The sequence below is a fragment of the Bufo gargarizans genome, chromosome 11 (genome assembly GCF_014858855.1).
Source record: "Bufo gargarizans isolate SCDJY-AF-19 chromosome 11, ASM1485885v1, whole genome shotgun sequence".
Taxonomy (NCBI): domain Eukaryota; kingdom Metazoa; phylum Chordata; class Amphibia; order Anura; family Bufonidae; genus Bufo; species Bufo gargarizans.
In genome coordinates this window covers 52,212,634-52,233,205 of record NC_058090.1, presented here as the reverse complement: position 1 = coordinate 52,233,205, position 20,572 = coordinate 52,212,634, and the positions used below count along the sequence as shown (strand labels likewise).

The window sequence follows — 20,572 nt, the reverse complement described above, 5'->3', positions numbered from 1 at the left end:
GCAACCACCAGCTGAGGGAAGCCCGAGCCAGGGGAGGCAGAAGAAAGGTCCTGTCCAGACTCCTCGGTGATTTGTCCCAGGCCGACAGAATCGACAAAATTAGAGAAAAATTAAAACAACAAGGAGAAAACAGCCCTGCAGTAGCAGGGGGTGTCTTGCCTCCTTGGACACTAAGCTAAAAACTGGTAGCCTCTATCTCCAGGCTGAGGGTATAGCTGATGGAGGAGGGGCTTAACAGTTTTACTTAGTGTCACGCCTCCTAGGGAGCTGAGCTATACCCAAGGTCTGTGTCCCCCAAGGAAAATGGGCGAGAAAGTCTTTTTTTTTTTGGCTAGTTACATTCCTTATAGCGCGATATAGGAGAATATAATGTTGTCACTTACTTTCATGCGGCCGTTTCTTGAGAAAACGAAGTTTTATAATATGCAAATCCGGTCTCTACCAGCAAGTAGGGCGTCTACTTGCTGGTAGCCGCAGCAGAAAACCGCCCCCTCGTCGTGTTGATTGACAGGGCCAGCCGTGATCTCCTCCTCCGGCCGGCCCTGTCAGTATTTCAAAAATCGCGCGCCTCTGTTCATTCGGCGCAGGCGCTCTGAGATGAGGAGGCTCGTCTCCTCAGAACTCCCTCAGTGCGCCTGCGCCGATGACGTCTTCTTTCGGTGATGTCATCGGCGCAGGCGCACTGAGGGAGTTCTGAGGAGACGAGCCTCCTCATCTCAGAGCGCCTGCGCCGAATGAACAGAGGCGCGCGATTTTTGAAATACTGACCGGGCCGGCCGGAGATCACGGCTGGCCCTGTCAATCAACAGGACGAGGGGGCGGTTTTCTGCTGCGGCTACCAGCAAGTAGACGCCCTACTTGCTGGTAGAGACCGGATTTGCTTATTATAAAACTTTGTTTTCTCAAGAAACGGCCGCATGAAAGTAAGTGACATTATTATATTCTCATATATCGCACTATAAGGAATGTAACTAGCCCCCCCAAAAAATGACTTTTGTGGGGTGACAGAAGCCCTTTTTTTTTAAATCAGATAATTTTTTATTATCATTTTTTCTTTTTCATCATCAAATGACAGTCAAATCAAATATCCAATCATCAAAAAGACATCAGGTACAAAGGATAAACGTACAAAATATCACACATGCACATTGTACATAATACACATCCTATGACCGTAAGAGATCGTAGGAATTTATACACTAGATCTAGACCTTTATTTGTCTATTTTTTCTCCCTCAACAAACATCCCTGTAAACACCCCCCCCCCTCCCCTCCCAAACCTTCCAAGAGCAGGACATCATTGCAATAGGAGCATTACTACCTCCTAATTCTTTTTCTCCTCTTCATATCGGCACCGTTCCAGTGATTTCAATACAGATTACAGGCAGTGAGTCCCAAGTAACTATACTCCTATACAGTTATGGCACTCAGTCCACGGTCACATATCTCACACATCAGTCACCACCAAACGTATACCACACATTCCACATATTGCCAGGTTATACACAGTTACTTCCCCAGATCAGCCTTACCGGGCACTCAGAACACTCCTCGTTAATGCTAGCCAAGGACTACAGCATCCCGACCTATCTATCCAGCTACCCCAAATAGCCTCAAATTTAGTCAAGCATTTTCTTTTCTGGTACACACCCCTCTCAAGGCGCACTACCACATTCATTTTAGCAACAAATGCTGATACCTCTGGGGGTATCCCCTGTATCCATTTTGCTGCGATAGTCTTCCTCGCCTGATACAGCATCCTTTCTATTCCCGTAGCTACTGTAGATTGCAAATTATCCTCTGGCAGCATTCCCAGAATACAAATTTTCGGATCCATCTTAAATTTAGTACTATGTACCTTATTAACAAGATGTAATATTGCTCTCCAGTAAGAGGTCAATGAAGGGCATGACCACAACATATGTAGGAGATCAGCTTCAGCGCTACCACATTTCGGACAATTGGGACTATCCCTGCAACCCACTTTATGTAGGAATACCGGAGTCCTATATACTCTATGCACTAGGCACAACTGGGAGAGACGTGCCACCTCACTGAGAGATAGAGTAGGAGTAAGCGCTACTACCTCTGACCATTGTACATCTGTAAGCCCACCCAAATCTCTTTCCCATTGCTGTCTGCATTTTAGCGGATATCCTTTAAGAAAATCCTCCAGTAAGGCCTAATACAGCACGGAGATTGCCCCTTTCACCGATCCAGCAGCCACCACTGAGTTCAGTGCATGAGTGGATGTAAATACTATTGGAGCCACTTTAGCCTGAGCAGCCAATGCATGCCTGAGCTGAAGATATCTATAGAACTGCGAGGAAGGAAGCCCAAACTCCGAGCATAGCTGTTGATATTGTTTTAATACCCCACCTGAGAAGATATGGCCCAAATTCCATACTCCCTTGTTATTCCACCCAGAAAATCCGGTTAGACCTTCCAACTCTTGCAGTGCTGGGTTCCTCCAAATAGGCGAGATATTAACATATCCCTCTAATCCCAAGATATGTCTGGTTTTACACCAAACTTTCCTCATGAGCACTAGTATTGGGATACGCCCTGCATCTTCCTTTACCCTACCTTCAATGGCCGTCAACGGGGGAGACCTATTCGAGACAGAAGCCCTTTAAGGGTAAACCAGAGTTCCCCTTTTAAATTATTGCTTGTCTATTATACACAGTTATATAAGTCATTGCAAAAAAAGGAAAACAAAAACAAGCAAAAAGATGATAATTAGACTTTGCCTTGTAAAACGACTCCCTTCACCATCATGATTACACATAATTATAGTCACTACCAACTTACCAAGCGGAGCCTTTAGATATTTGCGTTCCACTCCCTGCTCTATCTGCAATAATGCTTGCGCCAGGTAATGTACAGAATTAGCTGCTGGTTCAGGAGTGCTGGCATTGGTGGATTTGGCACTCTGTACTTCCATTTTCAAATTCTGGAGCCTGCAGGAAAGTACAGTGTATTTATAAAAAGCACAATGTTCCAGTAAGACCGCAAAAGCAAAAACTCTACACTAGCCCCAATCATGTACTGTGTGGATGCAACTGTACTCAAAGTATTTCTGAAACTCTGAACATAAAAACTGTCCACTTTCCAAGGAACCGACAATTTTTACAATATGCCAAATCTCTTCCAACATATCCTTTTTCTTGTTCACTTAGGACATCCCCGTCTAAATGCACTACATAAAGAGACAGTGTTGTTTCCCATGCAGGAACCTTCTCTACTGCCAAGCTCTGGAAAACATGGAGCACTCACTGACTTGGCAATGGATGTCCTGCACTAATACAGGTAAATCTCTCCTGTAAGTTTACCATAAGGCCTCTTTCACACTTGCGTTGTCCGGATCCGGCGTGTACTCCATTTGCCGGAATTACACGTCGGATCCGGAAAAACGAAAGTGAACTGAAAGCATTTGAAGACTGATCTTCAAAATGCGTTCAGTGTTACCATGGCAGCCAGGACGCTATTAAAGTCCTGGTTGCCATAGTAGTAGTGGGGAGCGGAGAGCAGTATACTTACCATCCGTGCGGCTCCCGGGGCGCTCCAGAATGACGTCAAAGCACCCCATGTGCATGGATGACGTGCCATGCGATCACGTCATCCATGCGCGTGGGGCGCCCTGACGTCACTCTGAAGCGCCTCGGGAGCCACACGGACGGTAAGTATACTGCTCCCCACTACACTTTACCATGGCTGCCAGGAGTTTAGCGTCCCAGCAGCCATTCAGAAAAAGCTAAATGTCGAATCCGGCAATGCGCCGAAACGACGTTTAGCTTAAGGCCGGATCCGGATTAATGCCTTTCAATGGGCATTAATTCCGGATCCGGCCTTGCGGCAAGTGCTCAGGATGTTTGGCCGGAGCAAAAAGCGCAGCATGCTGCGGTATTTTCTCCGGCCCAAAAACATTCCGGTCCTGAACTGAAGTCCTCCTGATGCATTCTGAATGGAGAGAAATCCGTTCAGGATGCATTAGGATAATCCTGATCAGGATTCTTCCGGCATAGAGCCCCGACGACTGAACTCTATGCCGGAAAAGAACAACGCAAGTGTGAAAGAGCCCTAAGGGGGGTTTCATCATAAAAAGGTGAAGTCCAAGGTGGAAAACCCTTAATACAAGGAAGCTTCACTAATTATTAATTGATTTTCCTCCAACCTGTCCTTGTTGCTTTGATTCATGTCATTTTCCATTTCAACAGCGGTATCCTCCATCTTCAGGACTCCATTTTCTTTTGCTTCATTATCCAAACGGTCATATGACCAGTTCTGAAGAGCCGATCTCCATGACTGTCTGTTAGGCACCTTGACCAAGAAAAGAAACAAGTGGCTATTACTACATCACCAAAAATACAACCAACACAGAGCAGAATTAAAACGTATGTATACCAGAGAGTCTGTTCAAGCCCTGACAAAGGCTCTTGTAGCAAAAAAATATACAGTTGCAAGAAAAAGTATGTGAACCCTTTGGAATGATATGGATTTCTGCACAAATTGGTCATAAAATGTGATCTGATCTTCATCTAAGTCACAACAATAGACAATCACAGTCTGCTTAAACTAATAACACACAAAGAATTAAATGTTACTATGTTTTTATTGAACACACCATGTAAACATTCACAGTGCAGGTGGAAAAAGTATGTGAACCCTTGGATTTAATAACTGGTTGAACCTCCTTTGGCAGCAATAACTTCAACCAAACGTTTCCTCTAGTTGCAGATCAGACGTGCACAACGGTCAGGAGTAATTCTTGACCATTCCTCTTTACAGAACTGTTTCAGTTCAGCAGTATTCTTGGGATGTCTGGTGTGAATCGCTTTCTTGAGGTCATGCGACAGCATCTCAATCGGGTTGAGGTCAGGACTCTGACTGGGCCACTCCAGAAGGCGTATTTTCTTTTGTTTAAGCCATTCTGTTGATTTACTTCTGTGCTTTGGGTCGTTGTCCTGTTGCAACACCCATCTTCTGTTGAGCTTCAGCTGGTGGACAGATGGCCTTAAGTTCTCCTGCAAAATGTCTTGATAAACTTGGGAATACATTTTTCCTTCGATGATAGCAATCCGTCCAGGCCCTGACGCAGCAAAGCAGCCCCAAACCATGATGCCCCCACCACCATACTTCACAGTTGGGATGAGGTTTTGATGTTGGTGTGCTGTGCCTCTTTTTCTCCACACACAGTGTTGTGTGTTTCTTCCAAACAACTCAACTTTGGTTTCATCTGTCCACAGAATATTTTGCCAGTACTGCTGTGGAACATCCAGGTGCTCTTGTGCAAACTGTAAACTTGCAGCAATGTTTTTTTTGGACAGCAGTGGCTTCCTCTGTGATATCCTCCCATGAAATACATTCTTGTTTAGTGTTTTACATATCGTAGATTTGCTAACAGGGATGTTAGCATATGCCAGAGACTTCTGTAAGTCTTTAGCCGACACTCTAGGATTCTTCTTCACCTCATTGAGCAGTCTGCGCTGTGCTCTTGCAGTCATCTTTACAGGACGGACACTCCTAGGGAGAGTAGCAGCAGAGCTGACCTTTCTCCATTTATAGACAATTTGTCTTACCGTGGACTGATGAACATCTATGCTTTTGGAGATACTTTTATAACCCTTTCCAGCTTTATGCAAGTCAACAATTCTTAATCGTAGGTCTTCTGAGAGCTCTTTTGTGCGAGGCATCATTCACATCAGGCAATGCTTCTTGTGAAAAGCAAACCCAGAACTGGTGTGTGTTTTTTATAGGGCAGGGCAGCTGTAACAAACACCTCCAATCTCATCGATTGGACTCCAGTTGGCTCCAATTAGCTCTTGGAGAGGACATTAGTCTAGGGGTTCACATTACTTTTTCCACCTGCACTGTGAATGTTTACATGGTGTGCAATAAAAACATGGTAACATTTAATTATTTGTGTGTTATTAGTTTAAGCAGACTGTGATTGTCTATTGTTGTGACTTAGATGAAGATCATATTACATTTTATGACCAATTTGTGCAGAAATCCATATCATTCCAAAGGGTTAGCACACACTTTCTTGCAACTGTATATACATAAATAATAATAAATAAAAAAACAACAACCTAAACCCTGATACCACATCACAAACCAATGTTTTCACAAAAGATAATGAGCAATCCTCTTTGTCCCTCATAGCAGAAGGGGTTATTCACACCTCGTGCACAGTTTTTACCTATTAACTGTTGCTGTAACATCTATAACAGGGGTCAGCAACCTCAGGCACTCCAACTGTGGTGAAACTACAATTCCCAGCATGCGCCATTCATTTCTGAGGAGTTCTGAGAAAAGCCAAGCAAGTGTGCATCTTGGGAGTTGTAGTTTTACCAGAGCTGGAGTGCCGGAGTTTAGCCAAAAGGTCTAAGGTCTAAATAGCAGGGCTCACCCGGTACAGAGGATTGTTTGTTTCCCAATGAAAAGTACAGAAAGAGAAGTAAAGTCTGACATGCAGCCATCGTACACAACATATACCAACAGGATTTCCAACCACAAAGTAAAAATGTTCATGTTCAGACATATAAATAGCAGCAATAGCCTTGTGTATACATATTTTTTTTACGGAGAATTCACCATTTTTATCTACTCCGTTGCACAGAAATGTTTGCAAAAGTGACAACAAGAAGTGCACACAAAGTGGTAGCTTCACATAAAACCAACCGTAAAATAAGCTTGAAAGTGATAATAAATACGAATGCACTTCATGTCACCATTGCAAAAGTTACCTGATTTACTAATGCATTTCATTTTTACTGTTTAATAAAATACAACTACAAATGGGTCTTGCATTTGTCTCGAGGAATACCTTAAGAGAACCAAGTGTGCCCTGGTAAATTCGGTCTTCAATGTCCAGGAGGAGCTCACAAAGTCTGAGTTCTAGCTGCTTTTCAGCAGAGGTCTTTGTAGGATCATGCACTTTCGATGGTCTCCCCCTACCGGGTTTAATATCTGTTGGGAGTGGACTGTCTAAAAAATAACAAACTTATTACCAAAGCAATCTACATTATGGCTGAATAAGTTACACAAGGCCATTCAGATCGTCCTAAATAATTAACAGTAAACTTAGAGCCTTAAAGAGGACCAGTCACCACAAAATGCAACGCAATCTAAAAGCACCATGTCAGAGCAGGAGGATGTGAGCAGATTGATATATTTTGGGGGGGAAAGACTTAGTAAAACTTGTAATTTTTACATTTACATCTGCAGCCCTGTGAACAATTATCAATACATGGAGGAGGTGTTATCAGTGACTGACAGCTATCTCTGTATGCACAATTATACACAGTGCTATCAATCACTGATAACCCCTCCCTCCTGTACAGATAGCTTTTCACAGGAGGTGAAAAATATTGGATTACACTTACCGGTAATCAGTTTCCTTTGAACCTATGACAGCACCCCTGGAGAGACTGCCTCCACCTCCTCAGGACAGGAAACGGGAACCAAAACCACCTTTTAAGGGAGGGATCTTCCCCTCCATCTCCAGTCCTTTTCTCAAGAACTAAGAAATATAACATCTTAACAACCTAATACACTTTTCTAGGCACAGTCTATAGTGCCTAAAAACAAAACAAAAACGTATGTGGAGAGCTCCAGTAGCCGCCTTACAAATCTGCTCTATAGAGGCAGAAGCTCTCTCTGCCCAAGACGTGGAAACGGATCTCGTAGAGTGGGCCCCAAACCCCGAGGGTGGATCAATCCACTTAGAAAAGTAGGCTAAGGAAATGGCCTGTCTAATCCACCTAGCATAGACGATGACGTCGGCGCAGGCGCATTGAGGATGGAGCGGCCGCCTCTCAGGGCGCCGACTGAATACCGTTACGGCGCAGGCGCGAGATCTTGATAGCAGACAGGGCAAGCCAGAGGACGATCCCGTTCACTGGCCCTGTCAATCAACATGAGGAGGGGGCGTCTTTAGGATCGGAGGATGTGGCTGCTACCAGCAAGTAGCAACCCTACTTGCTGGTAGCAAGGTAATTTGCATATTTTAAAAGCACGTTTTTAACACAATCTACTGAACCAAAATGATTAATTAGATTATGTATGCATAAATCGCAGTATAGGGATTATAAGTAAACAAAAAAAAAAAAAGTTTAGTGGGGTGACAGAAGCTCTTTAAAACTCAAATAAGGCACTTAATGCTGAAATGTGGACTTTTAAAGTGTTGGGCCTAAGTTTTTTGTTCCATCCTTCCTGTAGGAAATCTAATACTAGTGGGATGTCTGGAGCTTCTAGAACATCCACAGGTTTCTTGGCGAATCTGAAAAAGGTCCTCCAAACCCTAAGGTAGATCATAGAGGTGACCTTCTGACTGGCCAAGAGAGAGTGCTAACTACATCCTCGGAGAGACCTCTTTTCTTTAAAATCTCCCTCTTATTAACCAAGCAGTCAGGTGCAGATTCTTCACCTCTGGGTGAAAAACTGGACCCCGAGACAGAAGCTCCTGATATTCTGGAAGCACCCATGGTGTTGCTATCGACATCTTGCGGAGCCAGGAAAACCACACCCTTCTCGGCCAAAAGGGAGCTATAACTATTATCGTAGCCTCCTGCTCTCTGATTTTCTTAAGGACTCTTGGTAGCATTTTTAGTGTGGGAAAGGCATACAGAAGGCCCTGCCTCCAAGATTGAGAAAGCGCATCCACAGCTCTCGGATGCTCCATCGGAGAAAGGGAAAAGAAGACTTCTACCTTCCTGTTTGCCCTGATGGCAAAGAGATCTCTCTCTGGAGTACCCCATAATGCTGCCACATGATTGAAAACCTCCTGATCTAAGGACCACTCTCCCTGGAATAGTTGATGACGACTGAGGAAGTCCGCTTTCACATTGTCCGAACCCCTTAGATGTACTGCAGAAAGAGATGATAGAGAAGCTTCTGCTAGGATGAAAGGGAGAGAGACATTAGGCCCCGAGCCCTTGTACCTCCCTGCTGGTTGATATAGGCCACTGCTGTTGTGTTGTCCGAATAGACCCTTACATTCCTGCCTGATTGTCGGAAGACTCTGTACTAAGGCTATCCTGATTGCATCCAATTCCCTGAAATTGTGTGAATGGGACAGATTTGCTGTCCCAAATCCCCTGCAATAGCAGGGACTCCACATGGGCTCCCCAACTGGATGGGTTCACATCCCCGCTTAAGGAGAGAACCACCTCCCGGGTCCAAGGAACTCCTCTTTCTAGATTTTTAAGATCCATCCACCACCCCAAGGAATCTAAGGTCTGGGAGGACAGATATCTCCGAGTCCAGAGGGGGGGGGTGGGGGGGGGACTTCCGTCCCAATCTCGCGGGAACTGAAGAAGTCTTAAATGGTACTGGGCCCATTCCACCCCTGGAATAGTGGCTGTCATGAGACCCAGTACCAACATGGCCTCTCTAATAGTGACTAACGGAGACGAGAGAAGAAACTGAACTCTGATTAGAAAAGCTTTTTGCAGAGGTAGCAGGCACTTCTGGGAACTGGAGTCCTAGGAAACTTCATCTCTGGCCTGGGCATAACCTGGATTTGTCTAGGTTAATCTCCCATCCCAGCTTCTCAAGAACTTCTCTCAACCAGGTTATATGACCCTGACGAATTTGACTTGACCGGGTCACTAACAGAAAATCATCTAGGTAAGGTATAATGATTATCTCCTTCTCCCTGACGTGGGCCATCATTTCTGAAACTATCTTTGTGAAAACCCTCGGAGCTTGAGCGAGGCCGAAGGATAATGCTCGAAATTGAAGATGCAGAATCTCCCTTTCTGACCAAACTTCTACCCTCAGGAACCTCTGGAGGCTGGGATGAATGGGAACATGATAGTATGCATCCCTCAGGTCTACTGTGGCCATAAAGCAAAACAGGAAGAGATAGACACTATCCGAAATCTCTCGTACTGCAGAAATTAGGTCAAACACCAAGTTTATTATAGTCCAAAATACACTTTTTTTTTTTTTTTTGCTCTCTCTTATGAAATCTGGGACAAAAAGACTTCCTGGGTGCGTGACTAAGAGGGAAAGCCCTGGTTTCTGTCCGAGGCCTTTTCTAGCAAGTTGTCCAGGATGGGCCAAACAAAAACTCTCCTTGACAAGGGATAGCGCAAAGTTTTACCTTGGAACTAGCATCCCCATTCCAGCTTTTCAACCAAATAGCCGTCGGGCAGAGTTGGATAAGGCGGAAGCCCTAGCAGAAAATATTAAGGTATCCGCAGGAGCATCAGCTAAGAAATACAAGTCATTACTTATAACAGGGAAGGAAGACAAAACCTGCTCCCTAGCGGGACCCCCTTTAATGTGAGCCTCTAACTCCCCCGTCCACACTTAGTGATCTAGCAACAGACGTAGCGGCAATAGCAGGTTTGAAGGCTGCTGCACAGCCTTCCCAATTTTTCTTTGAATAAACCTCTGCTCTCCTATCCATCGGGTCCTTGAGCAAACCCATGTCCTCAAAGGGGAGTGCGGCTTTTAGGGACATTTTTGCTACTGGGGAATCCAGCTTTGGGGCCTTATCCCAGGAGGCAGACAACTCCTCAAACGGATACTTCCGCTTCACCAAAGAAGGGACGAAAAACTTCCTATCCGGCCTTTTCCATTCTCTGGCAGTCACATCTGGAATGTTCTTATGCACATGAAACACCTTTCTCTTCTTGGGAGCCAACCATTCAAACAGAGTCCTGGACTGAATGCTGTGGCCTCTGATCGTCCAACCCCATGGTAGCCCAAACCGCCTTTACAAGGGAGTTAGTATTTTCCACATGAAAAAGTGGTCTCCTTGCAGCCTCGTCCTCAGAAGACTCGTCTGATGACCCCACTCTCCTTCTTCCAGACCAAAAAGTATCTCACCGTCACTGGAGGAGGAGTATTTTTAGGCAGCTGTGGAAGTACAGGGGAGGTGCTTTGTCAGACCACTAACCGACTCCCTGACCTTTTCACGTATCATCTGTTTTATACTGCCCATAAAAGAAGGAGATTCTTCTTCCATTATTTGCTGATACATCCCTGACACAGGGGTTTTGCCCAGGCAGAAGGAAGCTTCTTACACACACAATATCCTTTCTCCTTTACTCTGGAAGTCTTCCTAGAAGACTCATTTGAAACCTAGGCAACAGAAAATGACCTCATAAGCATTAAGATTAATATATGCTGGGGTATAACCCCTCTTACCCCACCGTAGTACCGATGTATCATTGGTGGTCTCAGTGGGCTGAGCCTGCTCCATGTTTCATACAGCAAAACCACCTGAATGGAGGAACTGCCACGGTTCTTCACCCAGCATGACAGTAAGCCGGCTGGGCTTTTCTCCTCAGCGCGAGCTAGCCGGCATCGCTCCCCTTCCGGTCCGCCGCGTTGGCTTCCTCCGACCGCCGCAAGCCGGAAGTACATGCAGATCATCGCGCGGGCCGGCGGCCAAACATGCAAACACGGCCGCAGAGGTTTGCAGGAGCCCAAGACCCTCCCAGGAACCGGGAAGGAGGACGGAAGGGGTAAGGACAGAGAAGGGAGCCCAGACTTCTGCAGCGGCTCCTAGAGGAGACTTACGCCACATGAGGTAACCCTCCACACACTTTTTTTTAGCCGGGGCCCCCGCAGCTCTTTCCTTGATATCCAGCGGATCAGATTCCTTCCTGCCCCTTAGGACAGGAAACAGAACTGGAGATAGAGGGGATGATCCCTCCTTTAAAAGGCAGTTTTAGTTCCTGTTTCCTGTCCTGAGGAAATGGAGGCAGTCTCTCCAGGGGTGCTGTCATAGGTGATCAAGAGAAGGAAAAATATAAATTACAAGTTTTCCTGAATCTTTTCCGCATAAAACTATATTTCAATCTGCTCAGCTCCTCCTGCTCTATAACCTTCTGCCTACAGATTGCATTGCATTTTCTGGTGACAGGTCCTCTTTAAAGAGGACCTTTCATGGGTTTATATGTTAGAAATTGGTATGCTTAGCAGATAAGGCTGCCCCTACAGATGCCAGCACTATTTCTTCTAAAATACCCCTTTGTTCCGGTGCTGTGTCCCCCGATGTTTTTTGTGCCCAGTATGTTATACTGAGCATCGGTACAGGGAGGAGAAGACGCCAGGGTTTCTCAATGGGCGTCTCCTTCTCCCTGGCTGTAGCATGGTCCAAACTCAGTGGAGAGTGTCACAGCTAGGGAGGAGTTTTTTCTTTCCCTGGCTGTGACGCTCTCCACTGCAATTGGGCAGCTCACAGCCAGGGAGAAGGAGACGCCCATTGAGAAACCAGACCGTCTCCTCCTGCCTTAAAGGGAACCCGTCACCTGGTTTTTGTGTATAGAGCTGAGGACATTGGTTGCTAGATGGCCGCTAGCACGTCTGCAATACACAGTCCCCATAGCTCTGTGTGCTTTTATTGTGTAAAAAAAAAAGCGATTTGATCCATATGCAAATGAACCTGAGAGGAGTCCTGTCTCTGAGATGAGTCCAGCGTGAAGGAGCCCAGCACCGCCCCGCATCCTCAGAATCTCCTCCTTGCTCCCCGACGTCAGAAAGCTATAGCACCGTAATCTCGCGATGCGCGAGCTAGCGGATGCACAGTTCCTTCCTAGAGGCTCATGCCAGCACAGGGAAGGAACACTGACGACACTGTGCATGCTCTAGCTCGCGCATCGCGAGATTATGGCGCTATAGGTTTCTGACGTGGGGGAGCAAGGAGGCGATTCTGAGGATGCGGGGCGGTGCTGGGCTCCTTCACACTGAACTCATCTCAGGGACAGGACTCATCTCAGGTTAATTTGCATATCTATCAAATCGGTTTTTTTTACACAATAAAAGCACACAGAGCTATGGGGACTGGGCATTGCGGATGTGCTAGCGGCCATCTAGCAACCCATGTCCTCAGCTCTATACACAAAATCCCGGTGACAGGTTCCCTTTAAGGATGATTAAGCATCTTAAAATCGATGATACAAAACGCGTAGACGCTGTACATGTGTTTTGGGATTTTACCACTGAGAAAATAAAGTTAATCGTTTTACTGGAAGCTGGATTTATCATCTTTCAAGTTGCAATTATGCCTAGTCCTGGGCTAATAATCTGTGCTTTCTAAACGAATAGCAGGTAAGTGCTGCTTCAATCTTTTTGACCGTCTCCTCCCTGTGCCGATGGTCTAAATTAACATACTGGGCATGAAAAACCAGCGGGGGACACCGCGTCAGAACGGAAAGGTATTTTAGAAAAGGCATCTGTAGGGGCTGCCCTATCTGGTAAGTATACCAGATTGTAACATATACACCCATGAAAGGTCTTCTTTAATGCTACCCTGCAGTCTAGAGAGAAAACATTATCTAAAGGTGGTACCTGCAGGGGATGATTATCTGCTCTTTGTTTTCCTCAAAACTTGCTCCTTGGCTGATCCCTGTCTCATCATTGGTTCAGGGTGCCGCTGACTAGAAGTCTGAACCAATGACGAGACAGGGGGTGTGTCTAAGACTACCTCAGACTAGGCAGTGAAAAATTGTAGTCACAGATCACAGCTCAGCCCTAATGGAGCAAAGCTAAAAAGCAAGATTTGAGGATAAAAAAAAAACAGCAGTCAACTGTAACCATACCTTATAGGTATAGACGTCCATAGTTTTAACCTAGCCACTTATGCAATACTAACAACATTATATAAACCTGCACAATCCATTTTTTGTGAAAAGTGAAAATACTGGTAAATGAAATCAATCTATGCCATGTTAGGTAATACAGTGGTAAAGCAATACCTGATATATGGAAGCGATTTGCTGGGAAGTTACTTAGTCTCTGGCAGATCCTCATCTTTTCCTGTACCAGTGTGTCTTTAAGTGTACTCTCTCTATACCCTCGTGTATTCAAGCACTCAATCAGTTCATCCAGCTGTTCTACAGTGCTGTAGTAGCTCCAGCGGTTTGGCTTGTCTACAGGTTTAGGAGGCTCCTCCACTTTCTCCTCTTTAACAGGAGAGTCATGACCATTCACCTCAGGATCATTTTCAGTTGCCCCTTCAATCTCTTTTTGAGGTTGTAACATATCCTCAGTTATTCCAGTATAATCCTCCTCCACAAAAAGCCCTGGTAAAGAAAAGAAAGTCCAGAAGCGCCTATACCATCGGTCTCGGCCCAGGGGTACGATGTTGGTGCAAGCTGTGACGTATTGCATTTTTTCCAACAAATCCTGCTCTTTCTTCTCTTGTTTCTTCCTTAATGCTTCCTCTACTGAAGAAGGTTCTTTCTTTCCCATGGAATTTGTATTTTTCTCCTTTTGACCTGTGAGGTGTAAGTAAATTAAAAGAAACCTTGTGAGTAATATTCTTAATATCATGATTCGCCATTCTTATATTAAGTTCAAATACAAGACATCTCCCACTATAGGATCCAGACTTGGGTGCTTAATGGAGCCGCAATTCAGTCTGCAAGTATGTTACAGTACAATAATAGTGTATAGAGATGGAGGGGATACTGATGATTCTCAGATCCACTTGGAACCGAACCAGAGTTCGGGAAATCGTTTTTTACAGTAGAAATTGATTTATGAAGTTATGATGCGAAGTCTCGTGAGACTTTGCGAAGTAATAACTTTGCCTCATAGGAGCCAATACATTCTAATACTATACGGAACGCTCGCTCTGTACAGTACTCAAACGAAATATTATGCGAATCGACTTCGGATATTTCATCCGAAGTTGATTCATTCATCCCTAATCATGGGTATAAGAAAGAATGCATATTAATAGAGTTTTCCAACATTTTACTCCTGATGACCTGTCCTCTTTATAGGTCATCAGTAGAGATGAGCGAATTTCATATTTTGAAATTCATTCACGCTTCGTTTACTGGTAAAAGGTGAATTGCGTTATGGTTTCCGTTATCACGGACCATAATGCAATTCCATATACGAAATACCTTTAGAGGCATTCCGTTATTCATTCCGTCATAACAGAAGTCTATAGGGTGCACAACGGATCCATCCCATTTCCTTTATGCAGAAGAGGACTCCCCTGCATAACTGAAACGGGACGGATCCGTTTTGCAGCTCATAGACTTCTATTATGACGGAATGAATAACGGAATGCCTCTAAAGGCATTCCGCTATGCATGCAGTCATAGAATTGTGTTATGGGGCGTGGTAACGGAATCCATAACACAATTAACCATTTACCAGTAATCGAATCGTGAATGAATTTCAAAATATGAAATTCGTTCATCTCTAGTCATCAGTATTTGATCAGTGAGGGTCCTACACCCGGAACCCCCACCAATCAGCTGTTTGAGAAGGCAGCTCACCAAGCACAGTGCTGTACATTGTATAGCGGCTGTGCTTAGTATTGCACTCAGTCCTTTTCACTTGAATGGGGCTGAGCTGCACTTACGCCACATGACCAATCAAAGTGTCGTCACCGGCCTAGGAAAAGCAGAGAAGGCCGCAGAGTTCACAGGAGCGCCAGTGCCTTCTCAAACAACTGATTAGTGGGGGGTCCTGGTTGTTGGACTACCACCAATCAGATACTGATGACCTATCCAAAATATAGTAGAATCTCGAAAAACGCATTTAACAACGAACATTCACACTACAACCTGCTTCTTGTACAGGATGATCTAAATTAATTTACCTTTCCTTTTCTTGCCTCCTGGTGTCAGCCCTTCATCTTCAGTGGCCACATCCTGCTCAACATCTTTATTCTCAGAGCTTGTGTCCAAATCATCATGTTCTTCAGTCTTTTCACTTGAATACAGAAAGAGAATGTTACTAACTACATGCAATAAATGTGAAATTAAAACCTAAAGCTATAGCTTTACATGAAAAATGCATCAAAATGTAATGTGCTCATCACACTGCTCTAAATTTTGCTGTAAAATGTCTTACAAAATCTTGATGTGTTTAAGTGTCGGTTTGACTTAGACTGTCTTGACAGCATTTAAAGGGCTTTTTAAATAAACAAGTCAAGTAAGACTATACATTCCTGACTTTAGGGTCTCCATCCCATCTTACACTCACATAATGTTGCTTTTAAAAAAAACGGAGTATAGGTGAAAAATGTCTAATTGCTGGGGACTACACCTACTGTGGAGATCTGAATGGAGCAGCAGTGCCCTGTTTCTGCATTTAATGTCTATTGCAGATACTGAGCAGCTGGGCACTGTACAGTGCTGTCTGCCTGTCCCAAATACTGAGTGGAACATCAGGGTGCATACTCTACTACCGCTCCACGCAAGCTCCTCACAACTGTGTGGCGGTCTGCTAAAGCAACCTTACGTCACATCTGCTAAAGCAACCTTATACGAGGGCGGCTAGGGCAGAGACTATGAACCCCTATCCTTAAAAGGGATTGGCCACATTGGCTGGCTACTGTTGACCAACGTGTATGTAAGACAACTATGTGGCACGTGCAAATATAACCTTTCTGCATATTCTGTGCTGTTTGCTATATTTCATAAGCCATGTTCCCTTGCTGGGCAAATCTTCTCTGCTGTCAGAATACAAGTCCTGTACATAACATGGCCTTCTCCATTCAAACACAATGCACCTGCACTAAACTTAAGTGCAAATGCAGTTGGCAGGTGCAGTGTATTTTAATGGAGGAGACCGAGTAATTTTCCTGGTCACATGACCCTTCGTCAACAGCCATTTTATGAACAAGACCTCCATGTGGACAGCACAAAAGACTCTGCCAACAACAAAATCATCAACTGTTCTGTACTAGCTCCAGCACCAGAAGTCATGCCAAAACTACACCGCTCCATCTGTTGTGCAGTGTACAGAGCTGGCTACTGTAGCACTACTTCCCTTCACTTCGAGCAGTGATGCACGCCGCTGCAGTAACCAGCCATGCACTACACAATGCAGAGGAGCTGATTGGTGGGGGTGCGGGGTGTCAGACCCCTAAAAAGTCAGATAGTGATATTCTATCCTGATGACACGTTATCACTTGTAAAGAGGTGAACAACCCCTTTAAAGATAACCCATTACTTCGAAGAAAAGGGATGCAGCAAAAGGAATACAACTTTTACCATAACAGGGATACAAAATATATTGTAATCTACTGTCACTTACAGAGTTGTTCTCAAAACGGTGTAGGCTTTAATAATAATGCTGCTTACCCTGCACTTTTAGTTGAAGTGTTCTCATCTTCTCTCAGTTTATCTTCCTTATCCTTCATCTTCAGCTCTTGCTCCTTCAGCTTTTCCTCTCTCCGCTTTCGAATTCTGAAATAAGTATTGTTATTATTAATTTATACTTGTGATTCGGCGCAGGTGCAGTGAGGGAAGGCCGCTCTCCTGGTGCCGGCTTCCTCACTGTGATGTAGACGGTGCAAACGCAGTGAGGAAGCCGGCACCAGGAGAGCCGCCTTTACTGACTGCGCCTGCACCAAATACAGAAGTACACGGCACAGGCGTGGGATTTCCTCAATGATGAATTGAACTCGTACATCAATCAAGAGGAGCGGGGCGGGCAGAACAGAGGACCTGGGCGGGATAAAAGGTAAGTAGACGGAGCCTTTAGGTGCTGAATCTACGCCCACATAGCACCTAGAGGCTCATTAGCATATTTTAAAAAAGTGTATTTTAGCAAAACAGCTGCAGGGACAAATTAAAAAGAACACTGTTATGTAGTGCTGACATTAGCACATCGCTAATATCAGCAGTACATAACAGTAATTCTGATGGTAGAAACCCTTTGAATCCTTCACTTTGACACGGGATAGCGCAAAGCTTTGCCTTAGAGCAGGGTTTCTCAACTCTGGTCCTCGGGACCCACCTACCAGTCATGTTTTTTAGGATTTCCTTAGTATTGAGCAGGTGATATAATTAGTGTCAATGCATCAGGACTTACCACAGGTATTCATTCTGTGGGATATTCTGAAATCCAGACTGGTAGGTGGGTCCCGAGGACAGGAGTTGAGAAACCCTGCCTTAGAGGAAGCGCCCCCATTCCAGCCCTTTAACCAAATATCCCTACAGGCAGAGTTAGATACAGCCAAAGCCCTAGCGGAGAACCTTAAAGGGATTCTGTCACCAGATTTAACCCTATTAAGCTAGCTGACATTAGCAATGTGCTTATGTCAGCTAAACCTAACTAGCCTATTCCTACTTATATCTATGCCCCCGTTACCCCAAAAGTCTAACTTTAATAATACGCTAATTTTCCTCTAAGAGCGAGGGGGACGGAGCTCATAGAGGCTCCGTTCTCCCACCTTTGTCGTCTCCCTCCAAGTCCTGATTGACATGGCCAGGCAGCGCTCGCATCTGTCTGCCAGCTCTGTGCCCTGGTGAAATCTCACGCCGTTCAGAGTATTCGGTGCAGGCGCAGCAAGGAAGCTGGCAGCCTGCGAGGATCTTTCGCTCCCCGCGCCTGTGCCGAACGGCATGAGATTTCGCCTTTTAAAAAGAGGTTCTGCTTCCTGTCTCCTGTCCGGAGGAGGAAGCGGTCTCTCCAGGTGTGCTGTTATAGGCGAAAGATACATTTTGGATTTTATTTATGCACAGTGAGGATCAGCTCAAATTCACCACCAACATGAAGTATGATGTGTTTTACGAAAAAACAAACTCAGAATGGCTTGGATAAGTTAAGGCGTTCCAAAGTTATTACCAGATAAACGGAAACATGTCAGATTTGCAAAATGGGGCTATGCCATTTGGTCCAAACTGGCTGTCGTTTGAAGGGGTTAAAGAGCTATTCCAATCTCAAGTGATCGCACTAGGATGTGCCATCACAATTGTTGGGGACCTGACCTGATGGACCTCCACTGATCCAATGAAACACAGTACTGCTGTCTATGATACAACATCCATTCCTCCTATATTTAGCTGTTGCTCTTTACTCATCTGTACTGTAAATACTAAGTTTATTGTCGTCTTCTGTTCCAGTATCATACCCCAATTCTACAACACATTTTGTTTCTCAATCGTCATTATAAACAATACAATAAGATTTAACCACAGTCTTGCCTCAAAAACATGTTAGTTATTCAGAATGTCTAATACATGGATTTTTATACAAACCTAGCAGCAGCTTCTTCCTTTTCTTTACGGTTCTGTTCAGCTTTCAGTTCTCTGAATTCTTGCTTCATCTGGCGCAGCTCTTCAATGCAATCTTCAATATAGTCTCTGGTGGACACCAACGTAAGCAGCTTCCCACACAGAGCATGGAGAATTTTCAGCTTTTCATCTAAAACACAGATGAACCAATATAAGTAACAGAATTCAATATCAGTTGCTTTTCGAAGGAACAAAAGTATCAGAATTTGCATTTCTCACCAGGTAACAAGTCATACACTGAAGTACCAGACAGCTTTTTCAGGATTGCAGGATTGCTCATACGAAGCTCCAAACAGGCATCATCTGTTGCAATAAAGCCACCTTGTTTTTGGTACCGATATTTAGCATTGGCAGAGTTTGATTCGGCTCCAGAGGACAAGATATGGAGACGGAGAATCTCTGAAAGAGTGCAGCTATCTAAATCCAACTCTTTCAGACTGCAGCCTGAAAGTGAATTGCAAGAAAATAAATTTAGTTTGAATTTTTATCATATGCATTCACTCAAAAATTACACCCGATCCTTGATAAAATATTTTCCAAAATACAGCCATTTTAGTATAGTCAATTCTGAGTATTACATTTACTGCATCAGAGTTAAAAACAAAACCGTAGAAACCCGTAAATGCTAAACGTGCAACAAGAAAAGGAGTTAGTAATAAAAACGAGATTTTTGTATAACTTAGCAGTAAAATCTTTCTCGCTCTTCATTGGGGGACACAGAAACTGTGGATATAGCCATGTCCTCTAGGAGGCGTTGACACTAGTAAAAACAGTTAGCTCCTCCCCTGGCAGCTATAGCTTCTCCCCTGGCAGCTATACCCCCTCCCGCCTGGAGAGAGAGCTTCAGTTTGTGCACAAGCAGTAGGAGAAGCAAGCCAACCAAGAAAACAACAATACTGGGTGGGTGCTGTGTCCCCCAATGAAGAGCAAGAAAGATCTTACTGGTAAATTATACAAAAATCTTGTTTTATCGCCCATATTCATTGCGAGGGACACAGGAACTGTGGGACATCCAAAAGCAGTCCACAGGGAAGGAAGAAACACAGACCCATGAAAGCAATCATCCCTGCAGGCATCTAAGAAACAGCCGCCTGCAAGACCATGCCGCCCAAGGCAGCGTCCGCCGATGCATAAGTATGCACCTGGTAAAATCTTGTGAATATGTGTAGGGAGGACCAAGTAGCCATCTTACACAACTGTGCAGCTGAAGCACGATTCCTCAGGGCCCAAGATGCGCCCACCACTCTGGTGGAGTGAGCCGTGACACCTAAGGGCGGAACCCTGCCCCAGACGCGGTATGCCTCTGCAATTGCAGCCCGAATCCAACGTGCGATTGCCACCTTGGAGGCCGCCAATCCCTTGCAAGGACCCTCTGGAATCACAAAAAGGAAGTCCGTATGGCAGAAGGGACCGGAGGCTGCTAAATAGATGTTCAGAGCTATGACAACATCCAAATTGTGTAACTCCCTTTCCTTAGGGTGTGAAGAAGAGGGACACAGTGAGGGAAGGACAATTTCCTTGTTGATATGGAAGTCAGTGACCACCTTTGGAAGAAAAGAAGG

The 20,572-nt window shown here is 44.8% G+C and overlaps 1 protein-coding gene across 2 annotated transcripts in view; it reads right to left on the bottom strand.

Annotated features, from left to right (window-relative positions):
- BAZ1A (bromodomain adjacent to zinc finger domain 1A) overlaps positions 1 to 20,572 on the bottom strand; it is a 109,147-nt gene that overhangs the window by 34,154 nt on the left and 54,421 nt on the right. For both annotated transcript variants that reach the window (XM_044271504.1, XM_044271503.1), the window contains exons 14-21: positions 19,230 to 19,454; positions 18,975 to 19,140; positions 17,073 to 17,177; positions 15,584 to 15,696; positions 13,719 to 14,240; positions 6,830 to 6,990; positions 4,175 to 4,320; positions 2,812 to 2,960 (exon numbers count right to left, since the gene is read on the bottom strand). In XM_044271504.1, coding sequence (XP_044127439.1) covers positions 2,812 to 2,960; positions 4,175 to 4,320; positions 6,830 to 6,990; positions 13,719 to 14,240; positions 15,584 to 15,696; positions 17,073 to 17,177; positions 18,975 to 19,140; positions 19,230 to 19,454 — 1,587 coding nt within the window. The remainder of the gene's footprint in view (positions 1 to 2,811; positions 2,961 to 4,174; positions 4,321 to 6,829; positions 6,991 to 13,718; positions 14,241 to 15,583; positions 15,697 to 17,072; positions 17,178 to 18,974; positions 19,141 to 19,229; positions 19,455 to 20,572) is intronic.